This window comes from Labrus mixtus, chromosome 13 (genome assembly GCF_963584025.1).
Source record: "Labrus mixtus chromosome 13, fLabMix1.1, whole genome shotgun sequence".
Taxonomy (NCBI): domain Eukaryota; kingdom Metazoa; phylum Chordata; class Actinopteri; order Labriformes; family Labridae; genus Labrus; species Labrus mixtus.
The window spans coordinates 12,693,314-12,717,783 of NC_083624.1; the positions used below are offsets into that span (position 1 = coordinate 12,693,314).

At 40.0% G+C, this 24,470-nt stretch overlaps 3 protein-coding genes across 3 annotated transcripts in view; 1 reads left to right on the forward strand and 2 right to left on the reverse strand.

Moving 5' to 3' along the window:
* wnt10a (wingless-type MMTV integration site family, member 10a) overlaps positions 1–24,470 on the forward strand; it is a 200,087-nt gene that overhangs the window by 97,475 nt on the left and 78,142 nt on the right. The gene's annotated exons all lie outside the window — the stretch shown is intronic.
* Positions 2,874–5,966, reverse strand: cryba2b (crystallin, beta A2b). The gene is made up of 5 exons (XM_061053768.1): positions 5,832–5,966; positions 5,102–5,288; positions 4,009–4,150; positions 3,575–3,717; positions 2,874–3,227 (listed from the first exon to the last, which is right to left on the reverse strand). Exons 2-5 carry the CDS (start codon positions 5,257–5,259, stop codon positions 3,080–3,082), a joined length of 591 nt encoding a protein of 196 aa, XP_060909751.1. The 5' UTR covers positions 5,260–5,288; positions 5,832–5,966; the 3' UTR covers positions 2,874–3,079.
* umps (uridine monophosphate synthetase) lies at positions 16,292–23,855 on the reverse strand. Its single transcript, XM_061053769.1, has 10 exons — positions 23,630–23,855; positions 22,999–23,152; positions 22,180–22,304; positions 21,812–21,999; positions 21,627–21,724; positions 20,411–20,571; positions 20,208–20,325; positions 19,442–19,617; positions 19,234–19,348; positions 16,292–17,809 (listed from the first exon to the last, which is right to left on the reverse strand). Exons 1-10 carry the CDS (start codon positions 23,777–23,779, stop codon positions 17,631–17,633), a joined length of 1,464 nt encoding a protein of 487 aa, XP_060909752.1. The 5' UTR covers positions 23,780–23,855; the 3' UTR covers positions 16,292–17,630.

Here is a 24,470-nt window from a genome sequence, read left to right on the forward strand (position 1 = left end):
TGAACTTAAAGTAAACAGTGTGCTAATCGTTCGTTATCTATTATAGTTTTTGTTCTGTGACGTGTCACCTGACTGAGCTCAGATAAGCACAAGTGCAAACACACTCGAGGAATTATGCATGATCTTACAGAGCAACTTACAGAGCATGGCCACATATTTGTAAAACATGTTATATTGTCGATAATGATTGCATGCAAAGTTGCACAAATTCTTTAATTGTCCTATCGGTTGAAAAAAATCAGCAATGGCATACTATATCAAGGTTTCTCCTCTCAGAGAAAAAAGATTAAGAACTCTTGTGTAAAAGATCAATGCAGAATTGATTGTCTTATAATTCCCCATGTTCCTTCCTCTTGCACTGAGGGCCTGGATGTTTCCTTTCTGCATGCAGGCATCGTTTCCTCAGGGCTGTGCTTGAAGGTTTGACTCTGACGTCCCAGACTTGCTTTAGCTGCCTGTGTCCATGTACGAGTCGCAGGCAACTTAAAACAAGCCTCGAAAGCTAGAATGTATCCATAAAAAGACGGCTGTAGGAAGATAAATTCACTTCTTTCAGAGGCGAGCATGAACCAATGAAACCACTATGAGAAAGAAATACAATCACATAACATGATGAAAACGTTAGAAAATCATTCATTTATTTTTTTCCTTTGTTTGACATTTCTCATAACACATTAATTTTTCTATATGCATATTGATATCGTAAAGAATGAATCTCAAAAAGTGTTGTGGTCAGCTGATGGTTGCAATTTAAATTGATGCAGTTAAAATTGCAAACTCAAGTTAATTGCATATTATTCTTGCATATATCCCTTAAAACCCTTCAATTCTTATCAATCAAGATCGGTTGGCTTTTTATTTAAGTATAGTACAGTAAATACAAACCCTGTACTGTGGCCTAAGTAGTCATTTTGTAGTGACAGCAAAAATAAGATCAAATTCATTTTCAGTATTAGAGAACAATCACACACACAAGTTTGATTGCAGGTGTCTTCAAGAATCAATGCAAAATTAAGTATAAGTCTTACCTCAGTGCTCTGAGATGTGCGCCTGGAGGAGTTTGTAACTTACTGGACAACTTCCCTAAGTGTCACTCCTGTGTAAGCCTCAGTGCAGCTGCTTTAATCTGTCTGCAGAGGAATGTATATTTGTGAAAGGTGTGTGCATGGTTACACATTTATTAAAAGATCCTGGTTTTTTGGGTGTGGGACCGCATGAGCCGGTGCAGGCTTGTGGGTGTGTATCACGGAATCCCATGTCCTGGACCAACAGGAGGAGTGTGTGCGGAGGTAAACACAGTCCAGGATCCCGCTGTGTGACTGCCGGATAAACATGATGGTGTCACATTAGGGTACACAAACAAATGCTAAGCTACTAGACTGCGAGGAGGTCGTTCTGTGCAATACCGTTGATGCTTTTAAGTCGTTAAAAACATACAAAACTTCCCCTTTTCTTTGTAATTAATGACACACATCTTTCCTGTCACCTCTAGAGTGTACATGGTTTAAAATAAAGGAGGGATGGCAGGATGTGACAGGATAATTTTTTTCTGTTGGTTTTTGGTGGTTAGCTGAACATAACGTCTATCACCAGCGTTGTGTTGTGTAAATATATGATCAGGGACTCTGTAAAGGTTAAAGACTGGTCTTTACTTGGGTTAAACCAGTCTATGAGTAGCAAGTTTTAAACACTACTCTAGTCTGCATTCGTCATCATAAACAGAATAACGTTTCAATATTGGTGATACTGAAATGTTTCCTCTAGAAAAGAAAATGATTGCCATTAAATAATAATCTTTGTCATTAATATAGCATCACAAAGCAATTGACTGACTGAGAAATGTCAGAAAGTTCAAAACAGAACTTTTTTCTATTAACTCTAAGAAGTTGATAAGGGTTTACAAATGAATTATGGACACATTGCAGATTTGTTTAATGAATTTGTCTGTCATGATGTTACTTCAAGAGCCTTTAGGTCTCATTGAAAACAGTCGTCTTCATGGCTGTATATTCGAACAAGGTTCAGGGCTTCGGACAGTGCTTGTACATCTCCTTGTTTCTGGTAACTAACACAATAGTGTTTGACATTTGTCTCATAGAGGACTTCTGCTGGGCTTCTTCTGGATTGCGTGTGAAACAGTTGAAATAGGGAAGGGCTGCATGCGTACTGGCACTACAAAGTGAAAGAACCTGTGTCTTTTGTTGACCTATTCAGAGTTTTACAGGAACTGTCTGCCTGATGTCATTGATGTCATTGTTGCAGTGTTTAAACTGTGTTAAATTGGAAGTGCAAGCAAGGGCAAGAAAACTTCAGTGTGAACCCACAGATACTCAAAAGATGATTCACTCAAGATGTTTAAGATTAACCCTGACTGGCATTTACGCAGTGCATGGTTTCAGAATGGCCCTATTTTTCCATTATTATTTTTTTCAAACAGTTGATCACTTTACTGGCCATGTTGGCTAATTGTGATTGCAGCGGTCAAAGAACAAATAATAGAAGCAGATGTCAATCCCGTGCTCTTGTTTATTGGAAATAAGAAGACAGTCCGACAAGAACAGTGGTACACATTCTAAAGCCTGACAGAGAGATTTGAAACAATCGTCCCATTGATGCTCACTAAAAGGCTAAATATGTCCTTTGAATAAATACAGAGCTAAACCTATGCTATGTAACAGCCTGCTCTATGAAGCTCAAAAGCCAGAAGGAAAGGAGCTGTGTTTGCCCAATGAGTATGCATCTGTGACTATCAAGGTGCAAAAAATGATTGACAGCTCCCTGGAGCCAATCATTGCTTTTCTAAGTTGTACTTTAAGTTATCTAATTAGGTTGATAATTTGAAAAAAGGAGAAAAAAAAACGAACAGTCTCTAGTTTGGAAGAAAAGCCTTTATTTCCTATTTCAAAAACATGCTATAGCATGGTAGAAGAAGAAGGTACTTAGTTATCCATACAAGCAGAGCCACAGAGTGATAGAGAGAGTTTGTCCATCTACTGTTCTGTGACAGCGGTCTGTCCCAGGGTAAAGAAGGAGGGGTCAGGGAGAGTTTTTTTCAGGTCAGGTCAGGCAGAGTGAAGGCTTAGTGCTGGATCCTACGAATGGACTGCACCTGGTTGGTATGAGCCTGGGTGCTGAACTCGTTGTAGTTTCTGTACTCGCCTTGGTGTCTGTCCCTCTCCAGGATGTACTGGTAGCCACGGTAACCAGGGAACTGGTAGGCAACCCAGCTGCAAAGAGGAAGAGGGAGTGAGTCAGTGAGGGTAAGGTGAGAGTTTGAAGTGTATCAGCAACACAGACATGTGGTGTATTTATAACAATCATAGCAAATCAAGTTACACTTCAGAGCAACTTACAAGTTTGGATTCAAGCACATCCGTCTTAAATACTGCCTCAAACTACGATCTATTGATGAATGTTTCAAAATCACAAAAACTAATTTTTAGCATGTGTGGAACACAATAATATCTATAAGGACAGTTATAAAGGTGTGGGGACTGGAAACTGCAAAAGACAAAAAAAAAAACAGGAGACAGAGATGGCCAACCAAAAGCAGAAAGAGAGCTGCCAAACTTACGCTCCTGAGCTGACTTTGATAGAGGGCACCTCCTTGCTGCACCAGCCCATGGCCTGTAGGGAGGGGTAGTCATCGCACACCTCAAACTTACGGCCCTGGAAGTCCTCACACTCGTAAAGGGTCACCTTGCTGTCACTGTGGTTCTGCAGGAAAAAAAGGAATAAAGAAGAAATATGTTAATGTGCTGCAGCAGTTGAATAATAGTTTGGATACAATTGGTGGAGACTGCAAACCCAGGGTAGGTGTAATTAACATTTTAAAAAGTATGAATGAAGGTTAAATTAGCTTCAAGTGTTAAGACCATAACATGATGGAGGAGAGGGGTTTGTGTAATGAGATCTAATTAGCTTATGGCAAACTTGAGTGAGGCAAACTGAGTGTAAGAAATGCTGAGGGAGAGATGACTTAAAATTTGTGTTTTGCAATACACTCACAGCGCACTTGATGGGTCTGAAAGAGAGCATGTGCTCGGTTCTGTAGCTGCTGTTTCCACTCCAGGCCTCGTAGCGAGGATAGTCTCCCTTCTCCAGAATAAACTGCTGTCCCTGGAACTCTGGGTACTCATAACCCACCCAACTAGACAGAGAAAGATGTGGTGGGGGGGGGGGGAAAGGAAAAAGACAACAGAAATGTTTGTGGTTAAATAAGCAGATAGAAAACGTGGAAGCTGACAGAATACAGACATGAAACAATAATGAAAGATGAACTGCAACAACACTGAAACTGTCTTATTTTCTTTTTAAACAATACGCCCACAGAGAGGCCTCGAGTAAAATCAGCATGCAGCTTCTTTTGTCTCTGGGAGCACAAAACAAACATTAAACCCTGCTGCTCCTGCCTCCACCGCTGCTGCTCCTGCTGCTGCACCCACACCCGCTGCTTTTTATCTGATCGCCAGTCAGTCAGCCAGCCATTCTGGCTCACAGCCGGCAGCTGCACACAGCCAACTCATATCGCATCAGGGTTACACTTGGATGCATGCGCACACAAAATGTAAACGATACATGCCAAGTAGAAATGCAATAACCCTGTAGGCTGTAATTTATGTGTTGTTGTTTTTTTAAGTTATTCTGACCTTTCTACTTGTTGATTACACTCTGTGTTTGAGTCCTGTCCGCTTTAATCAGACTTTTTCAAGCAGATAGAATTAATATTGGAGAAGAAGAAAATAACAGGATTTTATTAAATGTTGTTAAAGGACCAAAACTAGCTCTTTCTTCTCTGTTTTGTAGAAATGGGTGTCTAACTACTATTTTCCTCTATTATATCCCATGCAGTTAAGTAGTTATTGTTAAATACTACAAAATAAAGGCTTTATAAAGTTTACTTTGAAAGTTAAACTGACCTATGGTGGCAACGAATATGGAAATATCCAGATCATGACCCTAACAGCAGACCATAAAATGACTCAGATGAGGTCAAGTTATTTCCATGATAATTGGAAATCACAGATCGTAAAGATAGATGGAGAGACAAGGAGAAAGAAAAAAACAAAACAAGAGAGGAGCACCAATAAGGTTGACTTACGGTCCATTCTCAACCTTGATGGAACGGATCTTGTTGAATCCCCTCTCCATGATGTTCTGGCACTCCAGCATGAACTCACAGCGCTTTCCCTGGAAGTTCTCCTCCTCCCACACTGTGATCTTGAACTGGCCCATCTGCTCCATCTGTTGAGTGTTCATGGCTGCTGTTTCTCCCTAAGGGTTAATCTCTGTCCAGAGCAGAGGGTTTAAAAAGAATTCAGTTTCAAAAGATGGAACATTAAATAACAATAAGCAAATGTTTGAACAGATACTAGAAGTCAGATTTAAAATCTAATAGACTCATCTAAGGATTATTTGAATCAACCGCTGCAGTCTCTGTTTTTTAGCCTTCAAGAACCAACTGATTAGAGACATATTGAATAATAAAAATGCACCTAGAGAACATTATTGAACCTTCACTGTTAAAAGGGTATTCAGTTCAGCTCCCAGAGGTGTCAAAAAGGGGGGAAAGTCCACCCATGTTTACCAGCCAAGTACAAGCACACCAGTAAAGCATCATCATGCTATCCCTAAAAGAAACACTATGTTTTCATGTTTTTACTCCTTAGCAAATCTCATTTTAAAGAGCACCCACAGCTGTCTCTCTCTGATAAAAAATTTACAAAATAGCAGCATCTCATTTGCTGTATAGCTCCACCCCAGTACACTTAGCTGTCCCCTGACTGCAGGTTCTTGGCTATAGGTCTGAAGCGATGTGTTGGTATACTTACAGACGTACTGAGGTGGGACAGATCCAGTATAATCAATGTCGGGGAAGAGCCCCTCGCCTGCGTTTTTATAGGGCCGGGCCCCCTGGACCTGCGCCACTCCATTTGCCCAGCAGCCTTGCACACTCAGCAGCTGAGCGGGCTGGCTGAAAGGGGAGCATTAGCCCCGTGCTTTGTGGAGGCTCCAGAGCACCATTGTCCTCAGAGCCCCAAACTGACTTAGTCATCAATATGGCAGCCATGGTCAGAGGCAACCTGACCAGCGGGCATACAATGGTAACACACTGACACAACAGTTTGATTGGTGTGGCAGGATAATAGACACATTCTGGGAGCTGATCCCCCCCCCCCCCCTCCCCTCCCTCTCTCTCTTTCTCCCTCTGCTGTAGGTAACCTGGGTCCTGAACTAGATGGCATCCCACAGTGACTGAGTACAAGGTTAGGTACCTGTTTCGTCTAGAAGACATCCTTATGTCCTTCATTTCCAATGGTTGATCAGAAAAAGAATAACATGGAATAATTGGGTAATCCATCTTTGTACACCCACACTTTGGAACAGAGGCACAACATCCCCTAAATATCAGTATATCAAACACTGTAAGAGGGGTTAAATAATAAGTGAGTATTCTACCATGTGAACTCAAATAAATAATTAATAAGTAAAAAGGGAAAAATAAGTATGTGCTCATTAGCTTTGAGACATTGTGATCTGGTCGTACCTTGAAAACTGTAAAAAGTTTAGAAGAAAAGCATTGGTGGTAAGAAATAAGACCAAAATAATTTGCATTCAACAAAAACAGTTATACATTTTGAATATAAAGTACAAGAGACAAATCAAATGAAGGCTTGTAAGAGGGAAAATATTTAATATAATGTGACATGATATGATATTTCTAAACAAAAAAATGGCTGTCTAGTTCCTCAACTATTGGCTAAGTCTTGCAAAACTACAGAAAGCATTGGTAGCAGTAATAAGTTGAATGTTGTTCTATGTTTGTATGTCTATGATTTTCCATGTTTGGCCTCTGTTACTAAATTTAATTACTGATTTTTCTTTCACTGCTACAGCTCATCAGAGCGATCCCACAGACAGTTTAAAAATCATCATCTTCATGTATTATACTATTTTGTGTGTAAATCATTTTCTATTAGTCTTGAAGCTTAGGCCAAAGTTAAGACAATAAAATGCCAGATAAAATCATCGTTCATTTAATAAAGTATAAAAATGTATGATTGGACAAAAAAGTGACCTGTTGTTGTGTTTGTCATACACCTGTATGTAGTGTTAAACTGTATCTCTGAATCTCTGAATGGATACAATACAACATCTGTTCTTAACCTCTAACATATATACAGGATTTTAACTTTTTTTGTAAAATGTAACAGACCAGAAGTAACAGTGTGATGTCAAACAGGGAACACTGGAGTTTAGAAGAAGTACTGTTTCCTTCATCACTGGTGACATCTAGTGGCCAATTTATTTATTGCATTTAATTTAGCAGAGATTTGTAAAGCTGGCCTTTTGTGTCCATTTTAAGTGGATTTCATCATCAGTGTAGGACTGACATGACATTTAGATACAGATTTATAATCCCAGAAACGTCAGTAACAGTTACGGTAACATTTATTGAACTGTGAAGTCACAGTGAAGGACTTGTTGACAGTCATGTTTGGTAACTTGTTTTGTGTGTGAGAGTGTGTGTGTGCATTTCACCCACCAAATGTGAGCTGTTTGTATGAACAGCTCTATCATTGTCTGTTGTTAACCCCTTCATTGTTCTTCTCTGTTGTGTGTTTGAAGTGTGTGTGTGTGTGTGTGTGTGTGTGTGTGTGTGTGTGTGTGTGTGTCACCATACCCCCCCCCCCCCCAGAGCAGGTGATGGCCAGGTGACAGGAAAGGCTTGTATAGACACAGATGTCGTGTGTGTGTGTGTGTGTGTGTGTGTGTGTGTGTGTGTGTGTGTGTGTGTGTGTGTGTGTGTGTGTGTGTGTGTGTGTGTGTGTGCGTGTGTTTCTACATACATACATAGTGTGCATGTTTGCATTTGTGTAGATGTGTGTGTGGGTGTGCATGCGTGTACGTGCGTGTCTGTGTCTGTGTCTGTGTCTGTGTCTGTGTCTGTGTCTCTCTCGCTCTCTCTCTATCTCTCTCTCTATCTCTCTCTCACAAACACACACACACACACACTTTCTCTCTCTTTCTCTCTCTCACACACACACACAAGTAATTTCCCTGTTAAATACAGCTGGGGGATTTGCATGTGTCAGGGACAGTGTCGTCAAGTACAGAGAAAGTACAGTTCTGCTTTGAATCCTTATCTTGCTGTATGAAAAATCCATTCATGGTCAATTGTTTGTTAGCATTGAGGAAGAAAGTACAGTATGACATGTTTAGAGAAAACTTTGTGCTGTCATTCAACCAAAGAGGGGCATTTTAATATTTCTGCACAAAGATGTGTCCAACTGTACATTGGATTTGACCGAAAATAAGCTGGGTGGTATCGTTCTAATAGTTCTGCCAGCGATGCATTGGGTTCCAATATGTGATCATCCTGCAACAGTCACTAAACATTATTTTATTACATGTTACAAAGTGCCTTCCACAGCATACTGCACTGCCCATCATTATTCACCAATTCATTTGATATTATTTAATTCATCATACAAATGTGGTATTTAGTTAGGTACAGTTTTACACACTCCAGATGTGACTGGAAAAAATACTATTGGGAATTGGTTTTTGCAGAATATTTATTATTTAGCTCCTCATCCGGCTGTGGCTCAGTTGGTAGAATCGTTTGCCTCTCAACCCAACGGTCAGGGGTTCGATCCTCCGCTCCTGCAGCCACATGACCGATGTGTTCTTTAGCCAGACACTTAACTCCAAGTTGCTCCAACCGGTTCTGTTAATGCTAAGGGGCGCTTTACATAGCAGCCTCTGCCATCACTGTGTGAATGGTTGTGAATTATTAGGTGTGACCTGCGGTGTAAAAGCACTTGGAGGAGTAAGAAGACTAAAAAAAGTGTGCTATACAAGAGCTTTAAGTATCATTTTGACTGGGTCTCAAATGACAGCATATTCCCAATAATTTAAATCATCAGCATTCAGGCTGAATTGTCTTTCTCGCTCACAATGTCAGTAGATATATTCAGACATATGTATTGCTTAATATGTTACACAACTTTTTAGCCACTAGATGTAAACAGAATGAAATGCTTCAAAAATCTAAGTTATATAAATGCAATTCTATGAGTTTGGCTGCCACAGGTTGCCAAGGCAATGCATTAATTCTTTGGGTTTGGTTGCAGGAAGTGAGATGGATTTTGTTTTCTGGGTCAGTGTGAGTTGGATCTATTTGAATAGTCATTAAATGCACCTGCACACACACACACACACACACACACACACACACACCAACACGTGACTTTTTTTTTTTTTTTACATGACACACATAAACGCACAGAGTGACACACAGATTGCACTGAATAATGCCCTCCTTCAGGTGGAAGGTTACCGTGGAGACTAATCCAGGTAAGGATGATGTGAGCAGGACATCTGCTCGCACCGCCTCCACTTGTCCTCCCTGATCTCTGATGCACTGACAAACAAGCCGCTGGATCGACCAGCAGGAAAAACAGAGAGTAATATAACCATGAAGATTATAACATCTTTTTGTTAGTGTCCATGACTTATTACTGGTAAGGTTGCCACACTGGAAGACAATTAAATGATGACAAACACACACACACACACAGTAAAGGTTGCAGTCAGGTGTACAACCAGACACAAAGAAGGGTAAGGGGTTTTGAACTGGTAACTTTCTATTTATTTGCACTTTTCAAGATAAAAACTTTCTTTATTATTCATTAGGAGACGGTCTAATATTTTCAAATTCAGAATATTAAATCTTTCCTTATCAGCCAATTCAGCTAATTCTGTGGGGTCTTACAAGTTACTCTTATCCAGTTGCATTCATTCTACCATCACAAAGTCAGGGAGTAAAAGGTGAGGGTTGGGCAGGAGGGAACCAGCCTCCAGCATTTGCATGACTCTTCATTATCGCTAACTGTCAGACGAAGCAGCACACATCCTACAGGCACACACACCCACACAGAGACACACACACACGATGCCTCTGGGAAGCATTTGTTTCACCATTTACAGATAGCAGTGAACAGTTTGGCAGGCACCACAAATGTAATCATGTCTGCGTTATATACAAACAGTGGTCTTTATGGTGCTGGTACAGTGTATGTCCTTGCAGAGCAGAGTTCATGGGGTCACAGACAGGGCAGCAGGAGTCCTGGAATAAGAGGAGGAGGCAAGCATGGGGGGGGGGGGGGGGGGGGGGGGGGGGGGGGGGGGGGGGTTCCTTATATTCAAGTCAAGCTGAGTTAATTTGTAGTCATGTAGAACAACAGTCATATTATTATTGGAGGGTTTTAAGACATATTATATCACTCTTTATCATTGTACTAAATTATACAAACACTCTTCAACCACAGACACACCTGAATCGATTTTGCAGTAGTAGTATTATCTATCTATCAGGGCTAAAGAGTCTTTAGCCCTGATAAGAGAAACACTTTTGTTTTCTTATTAAGTGCCTCAGAACTTTTTCTAAACTTGGATCCCCACACTGAAGAGCACCAGAGGGGCAACTTTTTTTTTACACTAATTCAGCACTCCATGCATCTGCTTTTTGAAAAGAAGAAAGTCAGATGTTGAGAACCAAATTATCAATACTTGGGTCATTTCAAGTCAATGACGTTTGTTGTAATTGAATATCACGGAAATATTCTGCACAGAAGCTTAACCTTCAGAAGTAATTACATGAGACAGATAAACCTGATGTTCCTAAAGGCCAAGACTAACAGACACTTGTCTTAGTTTCCTATATGGACAAGGTCAAAGGATTTATTTTTTGTCAACAAGTCACCTTGACCTTCATCTGTCTGTGTAAGTTTGGGTATAGGGTGTCTAAAAGGCAGACTTACACAAAGACACTCTCAACATTCAGCTGCAGCATTTCTTGCTGCTCCGTTGTGTGTACACTTTCAAATGTAATAAAACCATGAAAAGCTGCTCTCCTGTTGTCTCTTTTATGAAAATACCACGACATTCATCCAATGTTTACTATGTTAATATCATTGGTGTATGTGCTTTTCTGACAAAATTCAGCTTAACAATTCTTCAAACAGGCAAAAAAAATAATGTTTTCAATAATAAGTAAGTTCCAAGGTAAATTAGTATACAACTAAATAACCAAAGTAACCAAAGTAGTATAATGACATTAAACAGGAGGGGGAGAGAGGGGGATGTCATGCAGCAAAGAGTCTTGGGAAATAGAACCCTGTCCAAAGTGGTAAGGACTCGTAGTATGTTGTATATTATTACTGTGTTCATGTTGCACACACCTGGATAACCCTACTTTCATATCATCTGGGCCATAAAGGCTGCAGGTCTCTCTCTGTGTGTGTGTGTGTGTGTGTGTGTGTGTGTGTGTGTGTGTGTGTGTGTGTGTGTGTGTGTGTGTGTGTGTGTGTGTGTGTGTGTATCTATAAGTATAGAACAAGAATATAATATTCGCAAAATTCTGTGTAAAGAAAATGAGTCAACAATGTAAGCAGTGACATACTCTGTCTGACCTCTTTCTTAATTCTTTGTATCATTTAAAAATAACTACGCTGTTGCACTTTGATTTAGAGTTGCTTAACTAGACTGATTCCTACTTACTGCAATAAAACCATTTTCCTCATACTCTTATTTAGACTATGCAGCTTTTTTGAATACAGGAAAGCTTCCTCACTGAATCCTTCACAGATTACCTTTGTGCTAAAGCTGCTGCTGGAGCTGAAGGGTGTAGCAGCAGCAGCAGCAGCAGCAGCAGGACCAGTTGGGACAGTCAGTTTAAATTGGTGCAAGGTAACCAGGATACTGAGGAGTGTGAGCTTTCCCTTCATCATGGCTTTAAACAAATATTGACTAGAGCTCTAAGCAGAGGCAAATATAGGCTCGCAGGTAAAGAGTGACATGTAGGAGGGACTCTCCCATAAGGCCTCTTTTAAGGTGATGAAGCCTGCTGCACATTTTTTTCATACAGTCACAAGAGATGGGGATTTCCCGTTTAAAGAGAGCATAGATTTAATAATGATCTGCAGAAAAATACTAAATAAGATCGTCAGATATGTGAAAACATACAACTTTTAATTGTATGACACATAGCTTGACAAAGGGTGTTTGACTTGTGGGCAAAAGGATTATTTTAGGATTTGTAATTTTCAAATGAACCCTCAAATGTCATGATACAAATGTTCCATCTTGAAGCACTTGGTCTTAAACCTTTATAGAACTGTTTATTTTTAATAATAGATTAAGCAGACAATTTCACAAACATGATTTAATGGTTGACATGTATGGGGGAGAATAGTGGTTAAAAACATATGAGGCATTTATGATGTTTTAGAGCTGGATGTAATTATTTCTTTACTAGGGAATAGAGATAAATAGCACAGCAGCAACAGTGGCATCAGTTTTGTACTTTTCATTAGGAGACTGTATTAAAAAAAGACATTTTAATTTCCCACTTAAAAGCTGACAAACTCTTAAACATGAGGAACAATTAAAAAAAAAAAAAAGCTGAATTCTGCATCATAGCATTCAAATGACAGATGGTCCATATCAGATGTCTGGTGTGTGTAAGTGGTTAATGTTTAGTTAATGATTAACATAACCTCCCATTAAGCCCATCTCTGTGCTCCCTGCTGCCTGCCTGAGGCCTCGGGTCATGACGTAGGAGATGGACAGTAATGAATAGGCCCCCAGTGGAAAATACATGCTGTCATCATGAATGGGCCATCGGGAAAACGGTTATCAAATAAGAGCCGACTGGAGATATGAAGATTATCATCCCTGTCGTTGTAAATGTCAACCTTTAAAGATATGGTATCGTGCGGGGGGGGGGGGGGGGGGGGGGGGGTTCACATAAAAGAACGGTTCTACCACAGGATAAAAGTAAACAGAAAAAGGCCATCAGTTGGACACTTTCACACTATCAACGAGAGGTTATCAGCAGTTACGCGGTCTCAATTGCAGCCTCGTTTGTGACCTGAACATGGTGTGTCTGCTTAGATCAAGCATGTTTAAATGACCATATGGATTCATGTGGGTGTTAAATTACAATTTCTTATCTTGCTGTTTTTATGTTTTGAATCCAGATGTTTTTAGGATTTATAATCTTTCTTTTAAGTGAAGTGAAACATGAAAACAAGTTTTAGATATACAGGATGGATCTTTTTTTAAATCTATGAACACATGCCTTTTTAGCCTCAATTGCAAATCAAATCAACAAAATCTGCTTGCTGTAACCTTTTATTTTTTTAAACAAAATCACAATTTAATTTAATTTTTTTAACTTACAAACAGATTTTTCACTTAGACAACATGTTTCTACTCTTTACGGTCATCCTTTGGGTAGACAAAGTTACTTCAGTATTCAGCACCAACAAGTTGTACAAGGCTGACATGGCTTTCTTTACTGCATGACCTGCAGCCACCTGTATGCAAATGAGGCTATCTAGCCAGCAACCAACTCTCCACACCTTGTGCTTCGGTTAATAAAATGCTGTTGTTACCAAGTTGTTTAGATGGAGCAGTGATCCAGGCTTCGTGGATAATGTATAAAAGCTTTTTAAAATTATATTCCTTGGCCCTCTGGGGCTGCAGAAATGCAGCAACATGAGGCCTACCAATTGGGTGCCCATAACTTGACATAATTAGTCTGAACTGAAGATTGGCAATAGCAGGAACAGTGATGCAACAGTCAATCAAGTTTCGTGTCTTTTCAAGTTGTCAACCCGTACCTGCATAACGCGAGCCGAACGAACAAAACTTCATCTTCAGGTATTGTGCGTGAGGCTCAACGTGAAGCAAATACAGACATGAAAAGGGCACAAAAAGTCAGAGGATGATCCTGAGAGAGAGGCTGTGAGCGCGTAACAGCTGGCTCCTCTGTTGTCAGATTACCTTTGGAGGGAGATTTAAAAAGTTTAAAACACCAAGAAATTTGACATCAATGCAAAACGAGAAAAGTTTTAAGAGCATAAATGAATGAAAAAAAGAGTAGCCTTAAGGCTTACCTTCAAAAAGCAAAGAGATCGAGGACAAAAAATGCGCATGCTTGGGCAGGTTTGGCTCACCTTTTACGCGCACTGAATGTGTGCCGTTTGTGACAGGTATACACCTTTTATACCTCTACATGCTCTCTCTCTGTCTCCCCCCTCTTTCTCCACCCCTCATGTCCCTATCTCCACGCCTCATGGATGAAAACGACAGAGAGGATCCTCGGGCGAGCACAGACACCTGTCGCACGGTGCGTTGCTCTGATCCAATATTGACATAAAGGGGGAGGGGTGTGCTCGGGGCACATACACGAACACACACACGAAGTGAATTAGCCAACGCTTCTCCACCATCCAGAGTGCCCTCCCTCCTCCTCCTTTGTGCCAGGCAACGCGTTTTACCTTTGTGCCTGCGAAGATCTGTTAAAGGGCGCATTGTAAGGTCGCTACCTGCCGACTCAATTTGTCCCATTCAGCGCCCGTTGGAGCATCATTTCCATATCATATGCCTTGCAAATTTCTTTTCTGTTGCTCGGTTGCTCACTCCGACCAGCAACTCTGGAGAAGGTCTTTAGTGAACACTCATGGAGTTTTGAAGGGTTTAATCCTGACCCTACACTAAAGGGACAAGAGACCCGAGACAGAAGATAACATACTTACATTTCCACAAGAAACCCTTTGACTTTTTAAAACTTTCAGGTGACAGGCTTTTGAGGAGTTGCAGGGTTTTAGTGATATGTGTTCCATCTGAAAACCATTTGTGTATGTTATTAGCCTCTAAGAAGGAAGTAGGAAGGTTTGAGGAGTGACATAAAAGCGAAGACATGCATGCATTTAGAATCAAATTAAGGTGTTTTATACAACACGAGCAAGTCAAAGCAGCCAATTACAGACTCTGTTACTGAGATATGGGTTGAACCCCTTTTGTTTCAAACTCTCCGCAGCTTTAAATTAAAGACATAGCCTACTCCTCCAAGTTGATACATGACATGCATGTAGTCTTTGTGGAGTGAGGATGGTGTGATGACTTTGATGATGTCATCGGGGTCACGTTAGGCTCCAGACAGACAGGAAAGGTTTGTTAAAAAAAAAAAAAAAAAAAAAAAAAAAAAGGGAAAGTACATGGGACATGGCGTTTGACAGATAAGAGAACTAGGAGAGGGCTTTAAACATCCAGTAGATTTGCATGAAGGGTTTAAGATGGACTAATAGTAATGACTAACTGTCAGTGGCCAATGTCAAATCGTTTTGGGTTTCATTTGTACTCTCAAGTTCCCGAAGTTTATGAAAGAACACAGACAGGACAAGAGGAAATGAAATATGACGTGATGCAGAGAATGATAACCCAGGCAACAAACACAAATGTGTAAGCCCCATCTAGAGTTAGTTACAAAAAGAGTTTGCCTAATTCAAATTTATAATAACAATAATCATGATGAATCATTAATAAGCAGTGATACCTCATTTTCAAACATTACATTGATCAACTAATGAAATGATTAATAATGTTTAGTTATTAGTTTGCTTGTTTGCTATTGCTTGTCAATAATGATCAAATTATGATTACATTAATACACTTATGATTGTCAGTTTATTGTTGCATGCATTAGGACCCTTAAGCTTTATAAATACTGTATTATGTATTTGATGATTACCAAATGATTTTAAGCTTAAATGAATTGTGAAACTGATACAAAGCATCCATACCACCATGAACATAGCAAATCAATGCTATGTCATGGGTTAATGCTTGTTTTGTAAACCGTTAATAAATATTCGAATGGCTGTTATGAAGTTGTAACTGAGTTTGTAATACTTTTTAAATGGTTCATTCAAACGTTGCGCAGCATATGCAAACAATGGGCCGAGGCCAAAATGGTTTATATCCAGCAAAACGTGCAGCAAATTCAGAAACATGAGGAAAAAGTCCAGAAACAAATGCAGCTGCAGAAACGAGCTGCAAATGAAAACAAAATGCTGCCAAGAGCTAAAACATCAGTATTAACAGCAAAGGTGCTGCAAATGTATACATGATGGAAATAGACAAAAACCTGTATTCAGACGAACCCTGAAAATCAACTCTCCAACTTCATTGTTTAACAGTAAAATAACTGTGATCAGTTTACTGTGTTTGACACAGCACACTTTAACTGTTTGTTAGTTTATTGACATTTATTCATTTCCAATTTGGATACGGAAAACAATCCATGAAAAGATATTAAAGGGGATGTGGAATGAAAAAAAAACAACTATTTCTAGATAAGTACCAGACCTGTTTACCATTTGCATAATATGTTCCTATACATAGAACTGGAGCCATTTAAATCAGAAACACTCAAACATATTTTTGATATACAAGATTTATTGAAATACGTCAGTCTTATCACAAAAAGACATTTCATTTCTTTTATATAGACGAAAAGTAAATGGAAGGAAAAAGCCAAACGAGGTTCCTGTAAGAGAACGCACTTCCTATTCATCCATTAAACCAGAAAGCAGAAGTCCCTGATTATTACCGTAACACCATTGAGGTCCCTGTTCTCCAGCAGTAACGGCACAACTGTCATGGCTCCAGGAAAACACTGTTTACTTCTGACTATTTCTTCAGGGAGGTGACACAAACTGAAGGTGTCTTATCTAAACAAAAGCTCCTTTATCCAGCGACTTTTACAAGACGATTAAAGCGGAGAACAACCTGTGGCTGGGTTTTGCTGGTATCACTGAGCATTTCACATTGACCGTGTGTGCAGAAACAACAACACAAGTGTTTATTTTGAGTTTAACAATATGGACGGTACACATTGGACTGAAGAAAGACAGCTGTGACATGCACAGCTGCAAACCTGAGGGACTCACTGAACACTGAACAACAGAACAAATAGTCAATAATTCAAGCTGCTGAAAAACAAAATCAATCTCAAGCAGCCAGATCCCTGTTTTGATGGTTGACAGTTTTTGTCAAATTTGCAAGGACGTGCAATCAACCAGGTGAGTCAAATGCCATTGTTTTTAGTTGACCTTAAGTCCCATTTGTAAATTGAAAAATAACCTGAAATTTAATGTATTGTACAAAAACTAGAAAAGAAATAATCACCCACACCCCCTCATTCGTACCACAGATCTTGATCGAACATTTCAGAAAATATACAAAAGCATGCATAAGAACGGTAGAAAACACCTCGCGATCCACCTTAATCCAAAACTCCACAGATGACTTTCACATCTTTATTATTTATGGAGAGTTCTGCTTGTTGGACAGAAGGACTCAACTCTGAAATACTGAAACTCCCCAGTCTTTTTTTTTTTTTTTACCTGGACAGAAGTACCACAGTGGTGGACTTCAGGTTTAGGTAATTCAGGAGGGAATCATGAGAACAAAGCAGCGTCTTAACAGGACAGGATTAAATGTTGTAAACAGTAAAGTGTCTGATCCCCACACCGTCCAGAAGGCCCAAACAAATGTCAGTCAACTGTGTGATTGTGTAATAACAGGTGTGTGTTCTGATGCGGCAGTGTGATGTCTACATATGTTTCTATCTATTCTACTACTACTACGTGCCCACTGGTGTTCATCAAAACTGCAACAAAAGCATATTAAGTTGTTTTTTCCCCACAGAGGTCCTTGTTTGTATAGCTGAGATAATGAATAAGAAATTCTATGGAGTAGCACAGAACTCCCTCCTATTGTGCAACCTTGCTCAGTCTGTTGGTGTAAGCCTCCCAGCCTGACATTCTGTATGACTCAGCGGCCTTCAGCCTATCAGGGGCCTCCAGGATACCTCGACCAACAATGATGACATCAGAACCCTTGTTGTAAAGGACGTCCTCCGGAGTGGTGTACTGCTGGCCCAACACGTCACCTGTAAGAGGAGGGGAGACAGAGAAAGGGAGCTGTAGGAGGAGGACTAAATGACAGCAGGCACAGCATCAATATTTTGTACAATAGCTCCTCCTTGTGTTAAAGACAAGCCACAACACAAATCAGGGAGTGGGTTAAAACACACATTTTTCAAAAGCATTCAAATTTTAACAGAAAGCTGTTTTACATGAGTCTGACTCTTCTTTTTTTTTATGTTATATTTTTGGGCCTTTTTACCTTTATTAGTCAGGACAGCTGAAGAGAGGCAGGAAATGTTGGGAGGAGAGAGTGGGGGGGATGACAGGCAGCAAAGGCCTGCAACGAGGACTACAACCTCTGTACATATAGCGCGCAACTTAGCCGCTAGGCTATCCAGCGCCCCTTCCTCTTGGTGTCTGCCTGTTAAAAGGACGTTTTCTTCTTGCAATTGTAACTTTGCCCAGTGTTTCTTAATGCTGTGCTCATGGTGGATTAATGTTGTGTCTTTGTAGATAATATAACAGAGTACAGTCTAAACCTCTTTTTGTAAAGTGTGTGGAGATTACATTTGTTATTAACTATACAAATAAAGTTTTTAAATTGAAGATTGAATTTAGAGAGCCCATAAAAGTAAAAGAAATCACAGAATTGAAAATAATCTAAATTGCATTTAAACAGTGACCGCAATCATAGTTGCCTTGACTCTTGCAGTATTTTGAATTTGAAGAAAAAAAAAATGGTTAAATGTCTTTCATCTCAGCTATTGATTTTCACATTCTCAAAAATAAAGCCTGTGTGGGAAACTCTACTTTTCTTCCCTTATATGCCTGAATATGTTTCCCCTAAATCAAATCGCTGAATCACACTATCAGCAAGTTAACGATTTTGTTGCTCAAAGATGTCCATCGAAAAGATTCGAAATGACTCAGCAAATGTACGCCAAAAAACATTAGGCCAAAAATAAAGATGTCTTACAGCAACAGGTCTTATTTTGCAAAATGCAGGCACCTTTTTTTTTTTTTTTTGCCTATTCTGACCCACACACTAATGCTTCAGACATGCATGTTGTGGTCGCAGCAGAAGACAGACAAATCTGAACGAATCAACAGAAATGCAATCCCAGAACCCAATCGCTTTACATCAAACATGGACATAGCAATTTGTTCATCCCTGTTAACAAATGTCATTTGTACTGATAGCTGCCAGCTGCCACCTCGTGCTGCAAACCACAAAATTCCACCGAGGCTTGATGTGTTTCTGACATTACCCTGTTTGTAATAATACAACTGATTTATTTTAAATCTAACTTTTAATAAAGTCTAACGGATAACATTAACTTTTAAACATAAATTAAGACCTTTCTTTAAAAAAAAAAAAAAAGGAGGAAAAAAGAAATCAACCAACCATGCACTAAAGAGGGTCTAATCAAAATTCAGTGAAACGTACCTCCAGCCTGTATCTGCACCCCGGGGGTCATGTGGATAAACTCTGGCCTCTTGGAGATCTTAGAGCCACAGATAAACCCGATCACAAAGTCTGTGTGCTCCTCTGCCATCTTCAGCTGTAGACAGTGATAACAGAGATAAACAACTGTACAGTGGTAACCTCAAGATATATATATTAACTTTGACTCAAACTGCAGAAACACGCTTACCACAGCCTTTGTGTATTCTCCCGTAGCCAGGGAGCCCTGAGAGCTCATCTGTGCTATGAGCAAGCAGCCTCGGCCCAGAGGCTTCCCTACAGCGCTCAGACCCTTCACAACCCCCGGCCCGGGCACCGCATGGGCATTCACTACGTGGGACCAAGACGAGATCTGGTACAAACCACCTGGAAAATGGACGCATCAACACAATATTAAGCTACCATTAATGAAACACAGATTTTTATGACTGAAATGTTACTTAATAGACAATCAGGTCAGCAAGGTGACTGAAGCAGGAAGCACAACGAAAACAGTCATGACGTCTACAGCAAATGAATAGCATAACGTTATATGGACGTCAGAAATGGAGGCCCAACTTGGTGTGGCATCAACACAAGTGTTTATACAACGAGTCCTGTAAAACACACAGCAATCGAACTGACAAGGAAAGGAGTTGGACTGAAATCGTGACCGCAACGGATGTACCAGCTAGCTAACAGCTTGACCATCATAACGTTACATGACATCATAAATTCTTCCTTCTCGTAGTCCGCCATTTTTGTTTACTCTTGGATTAATCTTTTAGTGTGTGGTGTGCTGAGCTGGTCGTCTCGTTGCACACCACACACTGTAAGAACAGCACTGTTAAATCTGTTGTGATCTGTGGTCATGTGTGGGGTCTCTCACATTTTCAAGATCTGTAAGTGTGTGTCAGACTTAAGACATTTCCAGATTTGGAATGAACATGTTTTAAAAAGATGTATTATCCTCATACCTTCATACTGACGCTTGACTGTGTTCCCAATGTCAGCAAACTTGCGGTCTTCAAAGATGATGAAGTTGTGTTTCTCAGCCACCGCCTGCAGTTTCTGGACGAACGCAGCAGTGTAGTCCTGTGAGAAGACAAACAGTTAAGCATTAGATGATTTGTCCTGACAACAATGTTTCTAGTAATATACGGACTTGTTTCACACCCACCTCTAGGATGTCTACATGGGTTTTCAACATGCAGATTTTGGGACCCAGAGAGTCAGCCAGCTGTAGGAGCTCCTCACTGACCGTCACGTCAGCGGACACACAAAGGTTAGACTGCTTCTCCTCCATGATGCTCAGCAGCTTAGATGCTACAGGGTGAACATCTGTGGACAAGAGGAAGGAGGGACTAGATTAAGAGCTTAATTTAAAAATGGAAAGTCACTGTTTAAGTTGACAACTACTTAAATTAGAAAATAAAATGTACAACATGTTTAAAAGTCTGACATAAATAATTATACAGAAGCAAGAGTGAAATGTGTTAAGCCTGGCTCACACTGCGGGATAATCGGGCCGATTTGAAGTCCAATTCCTCTCACTCGACAATCCCGGGGTTGTTCCCAACTAAATGCTGCCCCGAACCGATTATCTTCCCAGATTATCTTGTAGTGTGAGGGGTAAAATAACTCAAACTTAACGTCCCTTTTCTGCTCTGAAAGTGTCTTGGACACCCCAATTCATATCAAACATGTTTGATATTTAGGATTTTAAGATCTTGACCATTCAGTCATGAAAGGGTCTGGTGGAAGTCGTGCGTGACTAAAATAACCGCGAGAGGCCAGGGAGGACAGTGATAGGTGGCGACCAGCGACAAGATTCACCCCACACAGGTGTGCTGGACAACTGAAATGAATGTGACTAGGGCTGGGAATCTTTGGTGTCTCATGATTCCATTCTGATTGTTGGGGTCACTATTCGATCCAGAATCGATGTTCGGTTCAAAACGATTCTGGATTAATTGATTCATGGATTCAAAGTCTATTTATGAATTAGTACATACTTCAGGATCTACTCCAGTCATCTGTGAGACTGGCTGAATTTCTTGTTGCTCTATTTGGCATTCTACTGAGTTAAAGCCTTAGCTAATCATTTTAGTAAAATCCTGTAAGATGTGATGTGCCATTATTTTCATATATTTCAGTGTGAGCATGTTTGAGATAATGGAGGAGAATATCTGTTGAGATTCTCTCTGTGTGTGTGATGCCACCCGATTTCAAAGTCGGGTAGGATTTTTAGAATCCCTGTAGTGTGAGCCAGGCTTTAGTCAGGAATGATTCCATAAATCCTTCAACAGTTCTAAAATTAGTCCACATTTTTAAACATTGTCAATTTGATTTACAGTACACCATTCTAGTGTTGGCCGAGATGGACGACTACATGCCTGGTAGTTTGGCCCTGTCGCCATAGCTCAGCTCCATCGTCTGATCCAAACATGGCTTCTTGACAGCAGGAACACCATTCCCGTTTTCCCCTTTGGGGCTGAAAGAGGCAAGTTGTGAATGTGTCTTGGTAACTGTTACTGTACATCTGTATTCAAACACTCCACTAACCCTGACTCTCCAGTACCTGAAAGTGTTGTTGTCCAAGATAAACTTGCGGACACTCTGGGCGGTTTGGGCGTCAATGCGATTGGCTGCCAGCAGCACATTGAGCAGCTTGAACATGGAGATGATTGGATGAAGTTTGATCCCTTTAGAAGCCAAATAATCCACGCCGCCCTGCTCTCTGTCCATTAGGACAACAGCATCTGTCACCTTGAACGGGTAACAATAATCAAAACCACTGGGGAAAGGGTTTCATATGGTTGATGTAATGAAAGCACTCCTGTATTGCTGTTATCGGTCGTTACTACTTGACTTAACCTTTACTCAATCAAACAAAATACATTCATGTTAAATGATCATCCCTGCTGTCATTCTTTTTTAATACTTCACCTTCAGCCCCCCGCCGTAGAGGACTTCAGCAGTCTCCAGGATGCTGGTGCCACTGGTCACCGTGTCCTCAATGATCAGACATATATCCCCCTCCCGAAACGAGCCCTCCACCAGACGCTTGGTTCCTAACAGGGTTAACACAAGGACAGTGCATATTATAGACACAACTTTCTCCAAGTGGAGCAAACGTTTCTCCCCACAGCAGATGTACATGGATGCTTCAGTCACATCTGTAGAGTGAGAGAGTCCACTTGGATAACTACAATGATTTTCTAGAGTTGTCTAGTCCACTTTTTAGAGCAATAGGAATCTTTAGTAATTCAAAAGCTTTATTGTAGGTACACTATGACAAAAAAACTAGTATATAAGAAGGAACGATGCCCTTATCTACAGCTATGTGTGACATAAAGAAAAAACAATTCAACTCTTAAACATGGGACGGAGACTGTGTTTTCCTACTTTCAATAATGTGAATTAGGAGGGTGTTTGCCTTTGACAGTTGAGAGTAAACACCGGCTATATCATCACTGAAAGAAGTGCCACCCGAACTGTGCCATAAGTAAACATTGAAAGCCAAAGAGAGGAGCAGCAGCACCTCCCCAATAAAGTACATAAAGTTATAATAACAGCTAAAGTCCTAAATATTTTGTCATATTTTAAGAAAATATTGTTTTTTGACTGGGTCTCTAAACAAAAACCGATACAGATAAAAGATTGTGTTAGAGAATGGGACACATTTAAGTGCAATACAAATAAAAAAAAAAAAACTGTCTTTCTTTTGGTGTCTGTGAGGTTCAAGCCATCCAGGCACCCACCCACCATAGTCCTTAGCCTCCTTCCGCCTGATGAGCATGGGCAGCTCATGTCTGGAACAGATGATTGTGGCCAAAGGCAGAGCTGTGTATGGAACCCCACACACATTGTCAAACTGCAGCTCCTCCTCTTGCACACGCTGGTAGATAAGAGCAGACACCTGCAAACAAAGCACAACAACAAAAAAAAGCTGAAGCAGAAAAAGGGGGAAAGTGTTGAATTGGCAGTGGTGTATGTGTTGCATGCATGATGAAAAAAAAAAAAAGGTACATGAAAGTCCTTCACTTCGGATTAACCTGCACAAGATGATAATGTTTAAACTGTACACTGTATGGAAGTGAAACTAACATGCTTGTCTAAACAAAGACGGTCATCTTCAATGTTGTTGAAATTGGGTCAAGTGGTGTTTTTTAACTTGCCTGTCGAAACTTCAGAAAGTGGAAGTATTACATTAAATGTACTTCCCTTTACGTAAAAGGGGGCGTAGAGAAGATATTGTCAATTTCAAACTCATATTAAAACTAGATTGTTAAAAATGACATATTTAAATAATGTATAAGCAGTCTGTAACATACGTAAGACTCATTATATCATTAAAAGTTCACGCTGCGCCCAGGTAACAACAGCACGTGCTAACCTGGTTCATGAGAGCTGGGTGGGACACGAGGACTCTCAGGTCGATGTAAATGGGTGTCATCATGCCAGTTTTCAGCTTGTACTCTCCAAACTTCACCGCGTCGACATCGTGGAGCTTCAGGATTAAACTGTCAATTGAATCGTTTTCCATCTTTTCGCGTGTTCGGGAGATTTTAACAACACTTCTCTCTAACTTCTTTCTCACTCTTCAGCTTCCTTAGCTGCAGAAAACAAACATGACTTCCGTTTCGAGTTTTTTTCGAGTTTTTCAAAATAAAAACATGTGAAAAATACACATTACTGATAACACTAAAAAGTATTTCGACTTTTTAAAATATTTTTTGGGACAACTAACGTGAAGCGCAATGTGGAAAACCGTAAACTGTGACTTAGGGTCTTTTTTATTATTATTATTTTGTCAGCTTTGTTAAATTGTTTAATTTATTTATTTTATTAATGTTTAAGTACAGTCAAAAAAAACAAACGAAGTCACATTTGTCGTAGGTGCGCTGATAGCTAACACAGATTATTCTGAGTAAAACCTTTAGTCCGCTATTTCAGTATGGAACATTTCAAAAACAAATTTCCTGAATTTTATTCTGAAGTAAGAACACATTCACCGGAAACAATGCCATCATACTTTTTTTTAAAGGATTTCCGGTTGTTTCTGTTTTGCTTTTCAGAATAAAAGCACATACCTTTCAATTAATGAGAGATTGTAATATTTACATTAGATGCCGAAAAGCCTTATTTATGTAATAAATACATTTCCGGTTAAAATAGTAGGCCAATACACACGATTCTCGTTTTAAAGCACAATTAAAATATATGATATAGCACTT